We start from the raw sequence: 13,197 nt of genomic DNA on the forward strand, positions 1-13,197 counted from the left end.
TTGAAAAATAAAATCAAAGAAGTTAGGCAGCAAATATTGGAAGCAGAAAGAGTCCGGCGACGCGAGAGAAATTCCTCGCGTTAGGCCTCGCGACGCGAGGTCCAGCGCGGGCTACTTCGCATGTTCCATGTGGTGACGCACGGTGTTTGGGATTTGAGGCAATTTTGTCTCCTTTTTGGTATTGGACTTGGTTATTTTGCCTAGGCCTATTTCTACATCTATAAATAGTCACAAACACAATTTTTATATAACTTTTGATCAAGGGAGAGCACAGAGCCGCCGTGGAGGCTGGGTTTCATCTTTTCTTCCGCCAAACTTAGTAATTTTTATGTTCCTTTGTATGATTTGTTGTTTGGCTACTATGTCTATGTGGAACTAAACTTCACATTCTAGGGTTGTTGTTCTTTCATGACTATTGTTATTCGAATATTGATTTTAATTTCTTAGTTTATTGTATTAGTTTATTTATTCAATCATGCACTTAATTATTTGATTGTTTGATCAACAATTGAATACTATCTACGAACCTATAATTGAACTCGAAAGTGGGAATTCTAGATTGCATATAGGATTGAGTAGAGCAAGTTCTTGAACCTGGCCATCGGGGAACAGATTCGCAATTAGGATAGATATATACCTAATTGCCTTGCTTGGTTGATTTACAGGAATTATAAATGCGTTCTTGTAAGTTCTAATTCTATAGACATATAAGCGTAAGGTTAGCTTGAATAGACGAGTAAGAACTCGACAGATTTTTATGAGCAATATTAACCCTGTTAACCACTAAACTAAATAAATTAGTTAGTCAATTCAATTAAAGAATACAATAGGAATGTTAGATAACCCATAACCCTAGATCGTTTTCATCACATTGATAATATAAAAATCTGCTCTTCCTCTGTTTAAAGTTCATTAATTATTTTCTTTTTAGTTTAATTATTTTAGCATCACTATTTTTGGGTTTAATCCTTGTTTAGATTATTAGGATAGTCTGATCTAGTTAATAGTTGATAACAAGTCCTCGTGGGTTCGACATCCGACTTTTAGTCACTTTATTACTTGACGACCGCGTATACTTACGTGTGCGTTTGGCCGCAACATAGAGTTTACGGGTTCGAAAGTTTAGCGGTTCGGAAGTTTATGAAATTTGTGGGTTCGGAAGGTTGTTGGTTCGAAAGTTTATAGCTTCATGTTTATTGTATCTAAATTATGTATGAATACTCTTGAGAAGTTATTTTCCTTAATTTGCGTACCAAACACCAGAAAATGAATAAGATTACTACTTGTTTTCTAAGAAAATATTTTCTTGGAAAACATTTTCCGTTATACCAAACACACCCTATATGTTGGATAGTTTTAGCTTGTATAAATACTGCACGAACATATCAAACAAAGGCGAACAAGTATAGTTTTTCTCTATTTTGAAATGTAGACAAATATACCTTCTTTACTAAAACGGGCTGGAATGCAAGTATGCCTAATTTATACATACTGAGCTCTAATATCTAATGGGAGTAATAGATATCACTATATAACTTTTTGGAGGGCCTGCTATATAATTGGCTACTTTTCTTGAATTTTACTCTTAGCAGTTCTTATTCTCAAAGCAAGAAGTTGTCCTAATTAGACCATAAATTACATTTCGTGAAGTTCTATTTCTAGAGGGTCCAATTGACACCCAGGATTTGGAGGCAGCGGGGCACGTGAGCAAACTGCTCTGCTAGTCTAGTGCCTCCATCGGACTTTTGATCATAAGGGTAACAAGCAAAATATATGACCGGTTTCAACATATATACACATTCAAATTTTTTTGTTGAAGTTAACGGGGTCGGTGACCCCTCTTCTCCAAGCATATGTCCGCCTCTGCAATTGACCATCAGAGAGAAACTTATATCTGAAGAGATTTTTTAATAAAAATAATATTCTAAAAGAAAGAAAAAAAGAAAAAGAATGACAAGTTGAATAATGGATGCAGCTCCTCGGAGAAAATATTACTCCAGATTACAAAAAGTTGTCCTAAAAATCTTAAAAGTCGAACTCATCAAGTTTAAATTCTGAATTCGTCTCTAATTATCATTCGTTTCATAATAATAGTAGCAGTGACGGGGAATGCCTAAAGTGAAATAAACTTCGAGTCGGGGGGGGGGGGGGGGGGAGTTTTTATGATTTTAATATGTCAAATGAGAATTTGACGCTTGAGATTTAAATGACAAATCATAGAAATTCAATTACCCTTCACGCTTATGCAATATTGGCAGAAACGTGGTTTGGTAGACTAGATATTGGTCACGCAAAGTCACAAATCATGTCTTTACCAGAATTTAAGGAAAATAAGATTTCAATGAAGTATTTTCTGTGGTTCATTCAATTTGATCTTTAACACTTGTAAGGCTGAAAAGACGCTGCCGGCATATCGATCCTACAACAAATTGCCAAAAGAAGAAATTCAAAATAAAAAAAAAAAAGAAATTTGGATATTTGTTGATTAAAATGACAATTTTGTTCCTTTAACTAGCATTACATTTCGATGAAAATGGAAGTAAAAAAAAAAAACTAGAAACAATTAAAAAATCTTTAATCAGTTTGTATTCACTATATGAAACTTTTGTTTCATCATGTTGTATTCTTGACTAAGCTCGCATTGATTACTAAGGTATTGCAAATATTTTACTGACTAATTTATTTCATGTGATTTTTAAGTCTACGTAGTCCCTTTTAAGCATCTTAAATGATTTTACCTTATCTTTTATGTGTGCTACTTGGGCACTCGATCTGTGTAGTGTGGTCATATATGATCATGTCTAATCTTGTTATGATCGTGCGCTCATCCTAGTTAAATATTTAAATTGTCGTTTACATTTAATTAGATACAAAATTCCGTCCAATCCCACCTTTTTAAATTCTTCTCATTAGGGTTAAATCTAATGTATAAGTTTATAAATATTCTAAATCGAAAAAGGAGGAGAGCTAAGTAGATTGACTATTATGTCGCTAGTTATTACTCAAGAGAAATCTTTGGTTTAGTAAATTTATGGCTTTAATTAAATATAATTTTAAAGTAATACGAAATTAAAAATAGTAAATATAGCTAAGCTATTATAATTAGAAGGGTAAAGAGAGGAAATTTCCTCTAAAAGTAGTTGAAGGAAAACCGGGGGCACCTACAAAAGGAGCTTGCCTTTGCACTAAATTTCTATACTAATTAGTTTTCTTCCCAAAACAGATAATGAAAGAAAGGTTTCCCTTGAAAAACAAATGATACGTCCATTTTGAATAATCGATAGCCAGAGAATTTCTGAGCAAAAAGAATCTGCAGTAAATAGGATTAAAAAGTTCACATTACTTTTTAATTATCAAATACAAAGTTCCCTATATAGGGAAATCACTTATATTTATGACAAGAATTTGACAGGTAGATAGATAAATAGGAAGGAAAGAATCGTTGTGCATCCGTTGAATGGTAGCTGAAAGGAAAATACTAGCTTTCAAGAGAATTTGATTGAGTTTGGAAAAGTATTTGGAGAAAAAGAAAAAAAAAGGTTTCTTTTTCATGCATGCATGCATGAATAGGGTAGAGGAATAAAGAAGGGCAAATTACGCCCGAGGGAGAATAGGTAGAGGAATAAAGAAGGACAAATTAAGCCCGAGGGAACGGATTTCTTTTGATTCTGTTTCTTGCTAGAAAAGAAAATTAAAAATGATGGGAAGTAGAAAGAGGGAAATTATTGAGGATTTTGCAATAATAGGAGGGTTGATAGGGGTACAATTTATGTATGCAGGAAATTCAGTGGTTTCTAGTTATCTTATGATGTTAGGTTTCAAGCCTTCATCTCTCATTATCTTGTCTTCCTTGGCCACATTTCTCATCCTTTCTCCATTTTCCTTTATGTTTGAAAGGTAAAAATTTTCTTTCTCTTAATTTTTCTCTTGTTCATTGATTATTTAATTTATTGGCAAATTTTCCTAAATTAAGCTGCTTATATATATATTTGCATGTTGATGTTGCAGGAGTCAATGGCCTAGGGGCATGAGTTTGAAGTTGTTGATTGAACTTTTTTTGATTTCTTTTGGAGGGTAAGTAAAGATGATTTTATGAGCTAGTAATTTAGTTTATTTCAAAGTTTTAGTATGGCTAAATATTAAATAGTTCCTTAAATTTTTTGCTTATTTTGCAGGGTTACATTGTTCCAATCTTTGTTCATGAAGGGAATCAAACTTACTTCACCTGCAATGGCAACAGCTATGCCAAACCTTGCCCCAGGACTTATCTTTCTCATTGCTTGGGCTTTTGGGTATTATACCTTCCAGTTTCGTTTTTTTCTCTTTTTTCTGTTTGAGAGATGATTTTTCTGTTGGAAATTTGAGAAATAGGAGTATAACTAAATATATATGAAACAGAATAAAGAAAGAAGCTGAAATAATCGGCTGAGAGCAACATGGAAAGGGAGAATTTATATAGCCGACCCCAATTTGTATGGATTAAGGCATATTTGCTAGTGTTTCATGTACTTTGTGAGTACAACAACAACAAACCCACTTTAATCACACAAGTAGGGTGTTGGGAGGGTAGCGTGTACGCAGACCTTACCCCTACCTCGTAAAAATTTTACCACTGAGCTAAGATGGCTTGTACAACTTTGTGAGTGTCAATCTGATATCTAAGTGTGTGATGTGCAGATTAGAGAAAGTGGAGTTAAGATGCAAATACAGCAGAGCTAAAATAGCAGGAACATTATTGTGTGTTACAGGGGCTATACTTATGAGCCTAATGCAAAGTAGCTCAAATCCTAAAGAGATGCCTTCTTCACCTCCTGATCACAAGGACAACGTTTTTGATCCAGAAAAAATCAAAGGTTCAATGTATCTCATGGCAGCTATTGTCGTGTTATCATGCAATATTGTCTTGCAGGTACAGGTCTAGTATTAACTAATCGTACCAATTTTACTAGGTCCCGTCAAGGGATAAAATTAGAACGACACAGAAAAGATTACTATGCTAGAATGATACATATAAGTCGAGAAATAGTATAGAGTTTTGATCAAATATTTAACTTGCAGGCAGCAACACTAGGAGATTTTCCAGCACCAATCTCCTTATGTGCTATAACTTCACTTATAGGAATGGTATTGACTGGAATTGTACAATTGATTCAACAAGGTAGTTTGGAGATTGGATTGCCCCTATTAAGTATCCGCGACTTAATTGGCTACTCCTTACTGGTAATTCATCAAATTCACTCAATATACTCATGTTAAGTTATGGTGCAGAGGAGCTAATTAGCAATGGAAAATTCTTTTAAAGTTCAAACTTTTGAGTTTTATCTACTGTTGGTTTGTGGTTGTGATCATAGGCAGGTATTGTTAGTGGAGCATGTGTAAGCTTCAATAATTGGGCAATGAAGAAAAGAGGGCCAGTTTTGGTTTCTGTATTTAGTCCTGTTGGCACTGTGTTAACTGTGGTTCTTTCTGCTATCACCTTGAGTGACACAATTACTATGGGAAGGTAATTAAACACCTTATCTACTTTCACTTGGATTTAATTTATACACTATTTCCAGGCTCAAGGGGAGCCTTGACGTAACTAGTATGGTCAGGGGTTCGAGCCGTGAAAACAGTCTCTCGCAGAAATGCAGGGTAAAGCTACATACAATAGACTATTGTGGTCCGGCCCTTCCCTGAACCCCGCACATAGCCGGAGCTTAGTGCACCAAGTTGCCTTTTACTATTTTCTAGGCTACTAATCGCACTTTTCTTTTATAGACGGTTATCTGCAATTACCTTTTAAATGACATAATTTTTTTTTTTTTGCAGCCTTGCTGGTATGTTTCTGATGTTTACGGGTCTGTATTTCGTGCTATGGGCTAAAAGGAAAGAAGGATTTCTAAATAATGATATCAACTCTTCAGAAAGTGAGTACGATGTGGAGAAGCCTCTTTTACATTAAATTTCTTCTTATTCTCTTTGTACTTTGTAGATTAATTAGTTTGTACATATAATTAGAAACCAACTTAGAGAAAGAGCGAGCTTGTAATTTGTAGTAGTACAAATAGATAATATGTACTCATTAATCTAGACTTGGAGCTCAAAATATATAAAAATCAAAAGAGAAAAAAAAGGAAGAAAAAGAACAAAGAAAGACTTGATTATGATAGTTGAAGTTTTAAAAAAATTGCAAGTTACAATCCTAGTAATGTCTTTTATTTTGCAGTAGCATGACGGAATATGGGAATCAACATGTTGCTGTATTTCTGGGGTTTTGTTTTCCTTCACTTTTGGAAGCAGAAAGGGTAGATTTAAGATTTAGACCAGATATGCAAATGATCTTTTTTTGTAAAAACTTAGAACTATATATATATATATATATATATATATATATAATATAACCTCTGGAAAAGGGGATTGAATTAATGACCATAAGCTCACAATCATGTAGTAATACATTTTTGTTCTTCCTTTTGAGTTTGCGGTTTGAGAATTCCCATGCACCTAGTGCCTTTAGCCTCTTATGGCAGAAAAACATACTAAATCATATTGCTACAATACTAGGGTTGTTTTTTCTTGTTTTAGATTATGATATTAGTGGTGTCAAATATAGTAGAAATGAGCTGCACTAATGAACTGCTATTTAGGAATTAATCAATGTGTCCTTAATTTTAATTTTTCAGTTCAATATTTTAGGACCCAAATATCCTGAATTGACCTGAAATTAAGATTTTTAGTTCAAGTTTTAATGACAAAGTAAATACTGATTAATTTCTAAATAGCAACCCTAAAAATAATTGTTTGTGCACTCCCCCGGAAATATGTTCCATTGACGGTTCAATTGCGCATAATTTAAGTTAGCCCATCAAAATTGTTACAACAAAATTGATGGAACGCATACAACCTGCCGTGACTTTATCCAGCGCGACGGTATATGTTGATATATCAAAACTAGTACATTAACTACAAATAATAATTAGGCAAACTATAACTACGTATGATAATTAGGCTCTAAACTATAGCGTTTTATGAAAATTCCTCTTCGGATAACCTATGTAGTCCGTATTTACCAATAGAAAGACTTATCAAACATAAAATTGATCCAAATTAATTATGGACGAATTATGATCTAACCTATTCATTGATTTTAACTCGTCTAGATTTAGTCTAATCAACCCACCTTATTGGGAAGAGAACAGTAGTGGTTTATGGAGATGGCAAGCAGCTGAAAACAATGGTTTAAAAAAAGGATGAAGGAGATGGTTAAAACTTAAAAGAGATGGCTGTTTAGAGCTGTGTTTTCGGCGGATTTTTGGGGTTTAGGAGCAGAGGTTTCCTCTGATTTTTGCTTTGTATCCGTCTGTCTCCTCACTGTGCTTCTCTCCCCTTCTGCTCTATTACTCTTTTATGCCATCCAATTTTGGACTCTCTCTTATCACGTGAACTTGGTGTACAAGAAAAGATTTTTCTAGAATGAGTTGTAGTTTGTTAGAGGGAATTGAGGTGAGAAGAGGTGATTAGAGAGTGAGAGAAAAAGAAATATATATCTCCACTACTCCCATTACTTTTATCCTTGAGGTAAATAACCTCCCACGTCTTCCCCGTGATCTCAATTGTTAATGTCATGTTTAAGACAATCATTTTATAACCTTTCTGTGTAATAGTATAAATAGAGACATGAAATATGAAATGAATACACTCGAACACTTCATGAAATAAGAAAGTTATTTCTTATTCTCTTATTCTCTTATTCTACTTATTTTTTTGTTTTATGTTATTACTTTTAACTACATTTCCTAATAAAAATAAAATAATAAATGAGGATAAGGGACTACTTTCACTTTTTCTTTTCTTTTTTTCCGTTCTTTACTTTCTGTTTCTATTTTTTTCCTTCATTTTTTAAAGATAATCCAAAGTAACAAAAACTAAAAATTAAATACTACTAAATTAAAATAGCAAAACAAATTCCAATTGCTTTAGATTAATAGGGAATAAATATTAGACAAAAGAATATAGTAACTATATTAAAGGGATTTAACTACTACTGTTACTAAGTATTTCCTAAAAAGCCTACAACTTAAAAATCACTAAATTGAGTAAAAATATTTTTGTGAAGTAAGATAAATAAAAAATGCTAGACAAAATACCAACTAGATAAAATCAAGGAAAATATTTTTGTAGTTTTCATTTTTAGGATAAAATAGAGCAAAAAGGTAAAAAATAATCAAAATAGCATTACTACACCTAAAACCAACACTAAGCACTAAAAGATGTAAAATTTTGGGGAGGGTCAAAAATTACATGTCTACACTTATTATATTTGGTTCTTTTATTTCTTAAATGAAAGGGCAACATATTTAGCATAATTGAGCTTTCCTTCTTGTAGAAGAAAATTATAAATCTCCTCTATTTGGCAAGTCCTTTTTTCTTGGAGGAAAATGTTTTAGGCTTCTATAAATTGAGGATCATTTCTTCTCATTCAGTAGCATCCACGATGTAACCATATGGGGTTTGAGAGTCTTGTTTAGGGCGAGAACTTTACGGAACAAGTGTTAGTGTGTCACTTGTGTTTGCCACTTCGTGAGGTTGTTCAATTCTCTCGATATTTTATATTCTCTTTTATTTAGTGGATTGCTCATCTACATCTGTGGATGTATGTCAGTTGACCGAACCACGTTAAATGTTTGTATCTCTTTTAGTATATTTCTCTTTTGTTGTCTGATTTATCGTCGTTTAAAGTTTGTTTTACTAACTTTCGCATGACACCTGATTATTTCGATCCTTACAAGCATGCAATGAGAATTTAATCAACAAAGAAATAGAAACTAGTGTCTTAAGTCTACTATATTCGTAAAACTAATAATGCCACTTATTGTACGTATATGTGTTTATTTTGTTTAATTATTCTGTTAGACTATTACAACAGTGTTTTTAGATAGAAGTCACTAGTAAAGTAGTCCACCAATCTTACAAATTTCTTAGTACAACATTACGTACAATACGATTTTGTGTCAGTAAGATTTGACTGAAGAAAAACATTGCTATAACCACGAGAGTTAGAAATAGTCTGCCAACCACATAAACTGAACCTTCCACTTGTCATACACTCATTTTCACTCCCCTCCCTTTACTCATAACAAACTCTCTCTTCTTCTCATCCACAATCAACTAACTTCAACTAAAAACTAGGACTTCCCTCACTTTGCTATAATAATCCATTTACTTATACACCACAACCTTCACTACTGTCACTATCTAATTCTTTATATATACCAACCCTGTCTTGAACTATACTACAAAACATACTCCCATAGTTTCTTTAACATTTTCTTTGTTACTTTTAGAGAGTTAAAATGGTGGACAATAGTGAGAAAAATGAAACAATATCAAGTGTTGTACACTATTGTAGAGTATGTAAGAGGGTTTTTAGTTCTGCTGGAGCTCTTGGTGGCCACATGAGATCTCATGGAGTAGGGGATACTAATAGAAATTATGGAGAAGAAATTAGTGAACAAAGATTTATGATAAACAACAACTTTAGAAGGGATAATAAACAAGAGGGACAAAAGCATTCGTATAATCTTCGTGCTAATTCTAATCGATTATTTGGCAATCGAGCAAGTGAAGATCGTGATAGAAAGTCCTCAATGTGGCCTCCCAATGATCGTGGGAAATATGTTATAGATGAGACTTTAACTTTGTCACCAGTGTCATCGCCTGGATCATCAGATATTGAAAGAAATGTTCAGTCATATAATGCAAAATCGGAGTACTATGGTTATGATAAGGATCAATATGGTTCGAGAGAAGAAGATGAAGATGAAGATCTAGCTAATTGTTTGGTCATGTTGTCGAACAAATCTTATGATTTGTCCGATAACAACAAGGAGGTCGAAAACAAGGCTAAAGAAGTGGAAAAATGCATGTTTCAATGTAAAGCATGTAAGAAAATCTTTAATTCCCACCAAGCTTTGGGGGGACATAGAGCTAGTCATAAGAAAGTTAAAGGGTGTTATGCTGCTAAACTTGACGACAATAATAACAACAACAATAATGATATTGACATCGATGAAGACTTGATCTCTCCTACTGATTTAATTTTACATCAAGAATCTAACTCTTTTCAATCCCACTCTCCCTCATCATCGGGCTCGTTTTCAAGAAAGAGATCGAGGGTTCATCAATGCTCGATTTGTTATCGAGTTTTTTCATCTGGACAAGCCTTGGGTGGACACAAAAGATGTCACTGGCTAACATCAAGTTTGCCAGAGACTACATTTATACCAACTTTTCAAGAAATCCAATATCACAACCAAGAACAACTATTCAACAAGCCAATGTTTACCAACTCTGATCAACCACTAGATCTAAATTTCTCAGCACAACTAGGCAATGCTGCTGAAGTTGGGCAGAAATTACACAATCCATTTGAACATGAAGGCCCAAGAAGCTATCTCCAGCTATGGACAGACCAAGAAGTTGATACTAATAATCTAAATCTGAGTCTAAATCAGAAGTCCAAAGTTTCAACAGAAGATTTGAGTAGGGAAGAAAATTATAAGGCTAAGGAAGCAAAGTTGAGTAACCTTAAAGATGTGAATTTGGATGGAGGATCTTCTTGGTTACAAGTTGGAATTGGTCCAACTCCAGATATAGTAGCAACCCTCTAAGGTTAGTATCATAGTCATTGTTTTGTAAGCTACAAAATAGTTAGTAAATTATACTCTCCGTCCCAATTTATAGACAATTCTTTCTTCTGGGATGTCCCAAAATGTTTAACATATTTATACTAATAATAATACCCTATACATTTTTTATAACATTCTTGATTCACGATCTTGCAGCTGAATTAATCCCCCATGTTCCCTTGTCTCCTGCACCACATGCGGCGTGGCTTGTTAGTCATTAATAGTCGGCTTGATTAGTACTATATTGATTGAGCTAACTCCAAAAAACCCGTCGACAGTCCGAGTTTTAGGTTGCAACTCGCCTGCATGAAGCTTGAGTCGCTAGCTCTCTTGTTTTAGTGACTCTTTCTCTTTTTTAAGTTTTTTTTTCGAGTGTTAAAACGATGTCAGATGTGATGTTACATTTTTCATAACATATTAGTTGGATGTTACATTAGAAATAATGGACACCAAAGCAGGAAATTATGACCCAAAATTCCAAATAATTACAATTTTTACATTTTCTAGCTAGTCAATGAATCCTACAAGAGTTCGCTACTCTTTATGCTATTCCCATGTCTTAAACAAAACTTTAAATCCCTGTTATTTCTAGTCAATGGACTGTCTATTTGACATAATCAGAATAAGTTACACGCTTTTTTGGGAGTATTACCGAAATGTCCCAAATAAATTTCAACTTACAACCTTTAGTCATTAATTATATACTTATCAAATAAGTCAAACACATATAAAAATGAAAAATTTGAATAACTAAGGTTCTTTCTCTCCAAGAATCACATGCAAAGATCTTCTTCTATATTTTTAAGCGTGATCAGCAACATTAGATGCAAGACGGAAAGAAAATTTCATGGATAAGATAGCAAAAAAGGTGATGGAATAATATATATATATATATATATATATATATATATATATATATATATATATATATATATATATATATATATTCCAAAAATCTAAGCAAAAAGAACCTTTTTCAATGGGTATGGTTGAAATTCATTGAAAACATACAGATGGGTCAATATACAAAATTTGAGGAAGATTGGAAATGATTTGGACTGATTTGGTGTCAAAATCCGTAGTTAATTTCAAAAAATATTTTGCGACACATGTATCAAACATGTATCACGCATGTATGTCATACACAAGTATACATGTGATACACATTTGATACAAATATGATACATATGTGATACACAAATGATACACAGTGTGATACACATATCATTTTTTTATGTTCGTATTCTACTTCGAATTTTCAATTCAAACCACCTCAAAACTCCACCAAATCATCCCAAAACTGATATTCAAGCTCCTTAAGATGTACCCAATTTATTCTAATAACACCCACTCAAAATAAAGCAAAGAATTGACCTTTTTTGGCTACAAATAACTAATTGGCTAATATTAGTAATATTTTATAAATTTGTTAATTTTTGTAATAAACTACTTATAAATGGACATAGCTGTTAATTTCCCTACTTTTTTCTTATTCCTTTTTGTTCCTTAATTTATTGGGTGTTTACTAGGCTTCTAAAAGAAGAAAAAATTATGTAACTAATTTAATTTCTCTCTCAAAAAATTCGTACTTTATTTTTCAAAATTAAGTAATAACATAATTTTATGCTACAACCTGGAGTAATATAGCAGAAAGAATTTTTATGTGTATTTAGTTATAAAATCAAAATTAAAAATTCGGTTTGAGTAAAAAGGGAAAAATCAATTGGAGGCAATGAAGTTATGTCGAAGGGTGTTGAAATTGGAAAAGTCTAAGCTATAGCATTGAAGAAAAGGCCAAGGAACAAAAGTTCAGTATATCTCTTACTATAACTATGCCAATTTATTATAAACATCAGCCAATGTCCAAAGAGAGCTGCAAATAAATTGATTTTTTCAGTTTTGAAGCTACAATAGCCAACCTGTAAAACCAAAGTCACAGACAAGAAAATTAATAGATAAGAATGTTTCGTATGACAAAAAATGGTTTTCATAAAGTAAGTATTTTCTGGTGTTAAAGGGCATATTTTTACTTTTCATGTGCAAATTATTTTTCTTAAAATCTATCTCAATTGTTAATTTCATATTTCTGCTCTAACCAACACGTAAACATTATTTTCAATCTGTAACACTAAATTTGATCAAAATACTATTTGGTTTGCTAATATTATTTTCAAAGTTTAATAAATATCTTTTTTTTTAAAAGAAAATATTTTTCATTCTCCAACCAAATGCCATAAAATATTTTATAATTAGAAAAATAAATGAACCTTCAAAAAATATTTTCCGTTGTAATAAATGCAACTGAAATTGAACTCTCTTCCTTTCGCCTCCTCTATTTTCACAGGCCAACCCGGCCCCATCATAGCAAATTAGTTAGAACAATGTTGACAAAAATAAATTATGAATTTACGATATTTATGAGTTGAATGATTTTGCTTAGATTTGTAATTTTCGTTTTTTGTTTCTTCTTTCACGGTATATCCCTATAATCATTTTGTTATCAGTTCCATTTGATGTGATAACCTTT

General features: G+C 32.7%; 2 protein-coding genes across 4 annotated transcripts; both read left to right on the forward strand.

The window, feature by feature from the left end:
- Positions 1-3,218: 3,218 nt before the first annotated feature.
- Positions 3,219-6,475, forward strand: LOC104088257 (WAT1-related protein At5g47470-like). 3 transcript variants are annotated; one of them, XM_070182729.1, is made up of 8 exons: positions 3,219-3,897; positions 4,009-4,074; positions 4,176-4,292; positions 4,678-4,909; positions 5,059-5,220; positions 5,352-5,503; positions 5,812-5,909; positions 6,212-6,475. In XM_070182729.1, the coding sequence occupies exons 1-8, from the start codon at positions 3,698-3,700 to the stop codon at positions 6,214-6,216; spliced, it is 1,032 nt and encodes a 343-aa protein (XP_070038830.1). In that variant the 5' UTR covers positions 3,219-3,697; the 3' UTR covers positions 6,217-6,475. The 3 variants fall into 3 exon arrangements, with proteins under 3 accessions (XP_070038830.1, XP_009591200.1, XP_009591199.1); XM_009592905.4 differs by having other exon boundaries at positions 3,220-3,897; positions 6,209-6,475; XM_009592904.4 differs by lacking the exon at positions 6,212-6,475 and having other exon boundaries at positions 3,220-3,897; positions 5,812-6,151.
- Positions 6,476-9,243: 2,768 nt separating this feature from the next.
- On the forward strand, positions 9,244-11,150 carry LOC104088256 (zinc finger protein ZAT1-like). The gene is made up of 2 exons (XM_033653986.2): positions 9,244-10,653; positions 10,827-11,150. Exon 1 carries the CDS (start codon positions 9,336-9,338, stop codon positions 10,650-10,652), a length of 1,317 nt encoding a protein of 438 aa, XP_033509877.1. The 5' UTR covers positions 9,244-9,335; the 3' UTR covers position 10,653; positions 10,827-11,150.
- Positions 11,151-13,197: the final 2,047 nt, after the last annotated feature.

This window comes from Nicotiana tomentosiformis, chromosome 8 (genome assembly GCF_000390325.3).
Source record: "Nicotiana tomentosiformis chromosome 8, ASM39032v3, whole genome shotgun sequence".
NCBI lineage: Eukaryota > Viridiplantae > Streptophyta > Magnoliopsida > Solanales > Solanaceae > Nicotiana > Nicotiana tomentosiformis.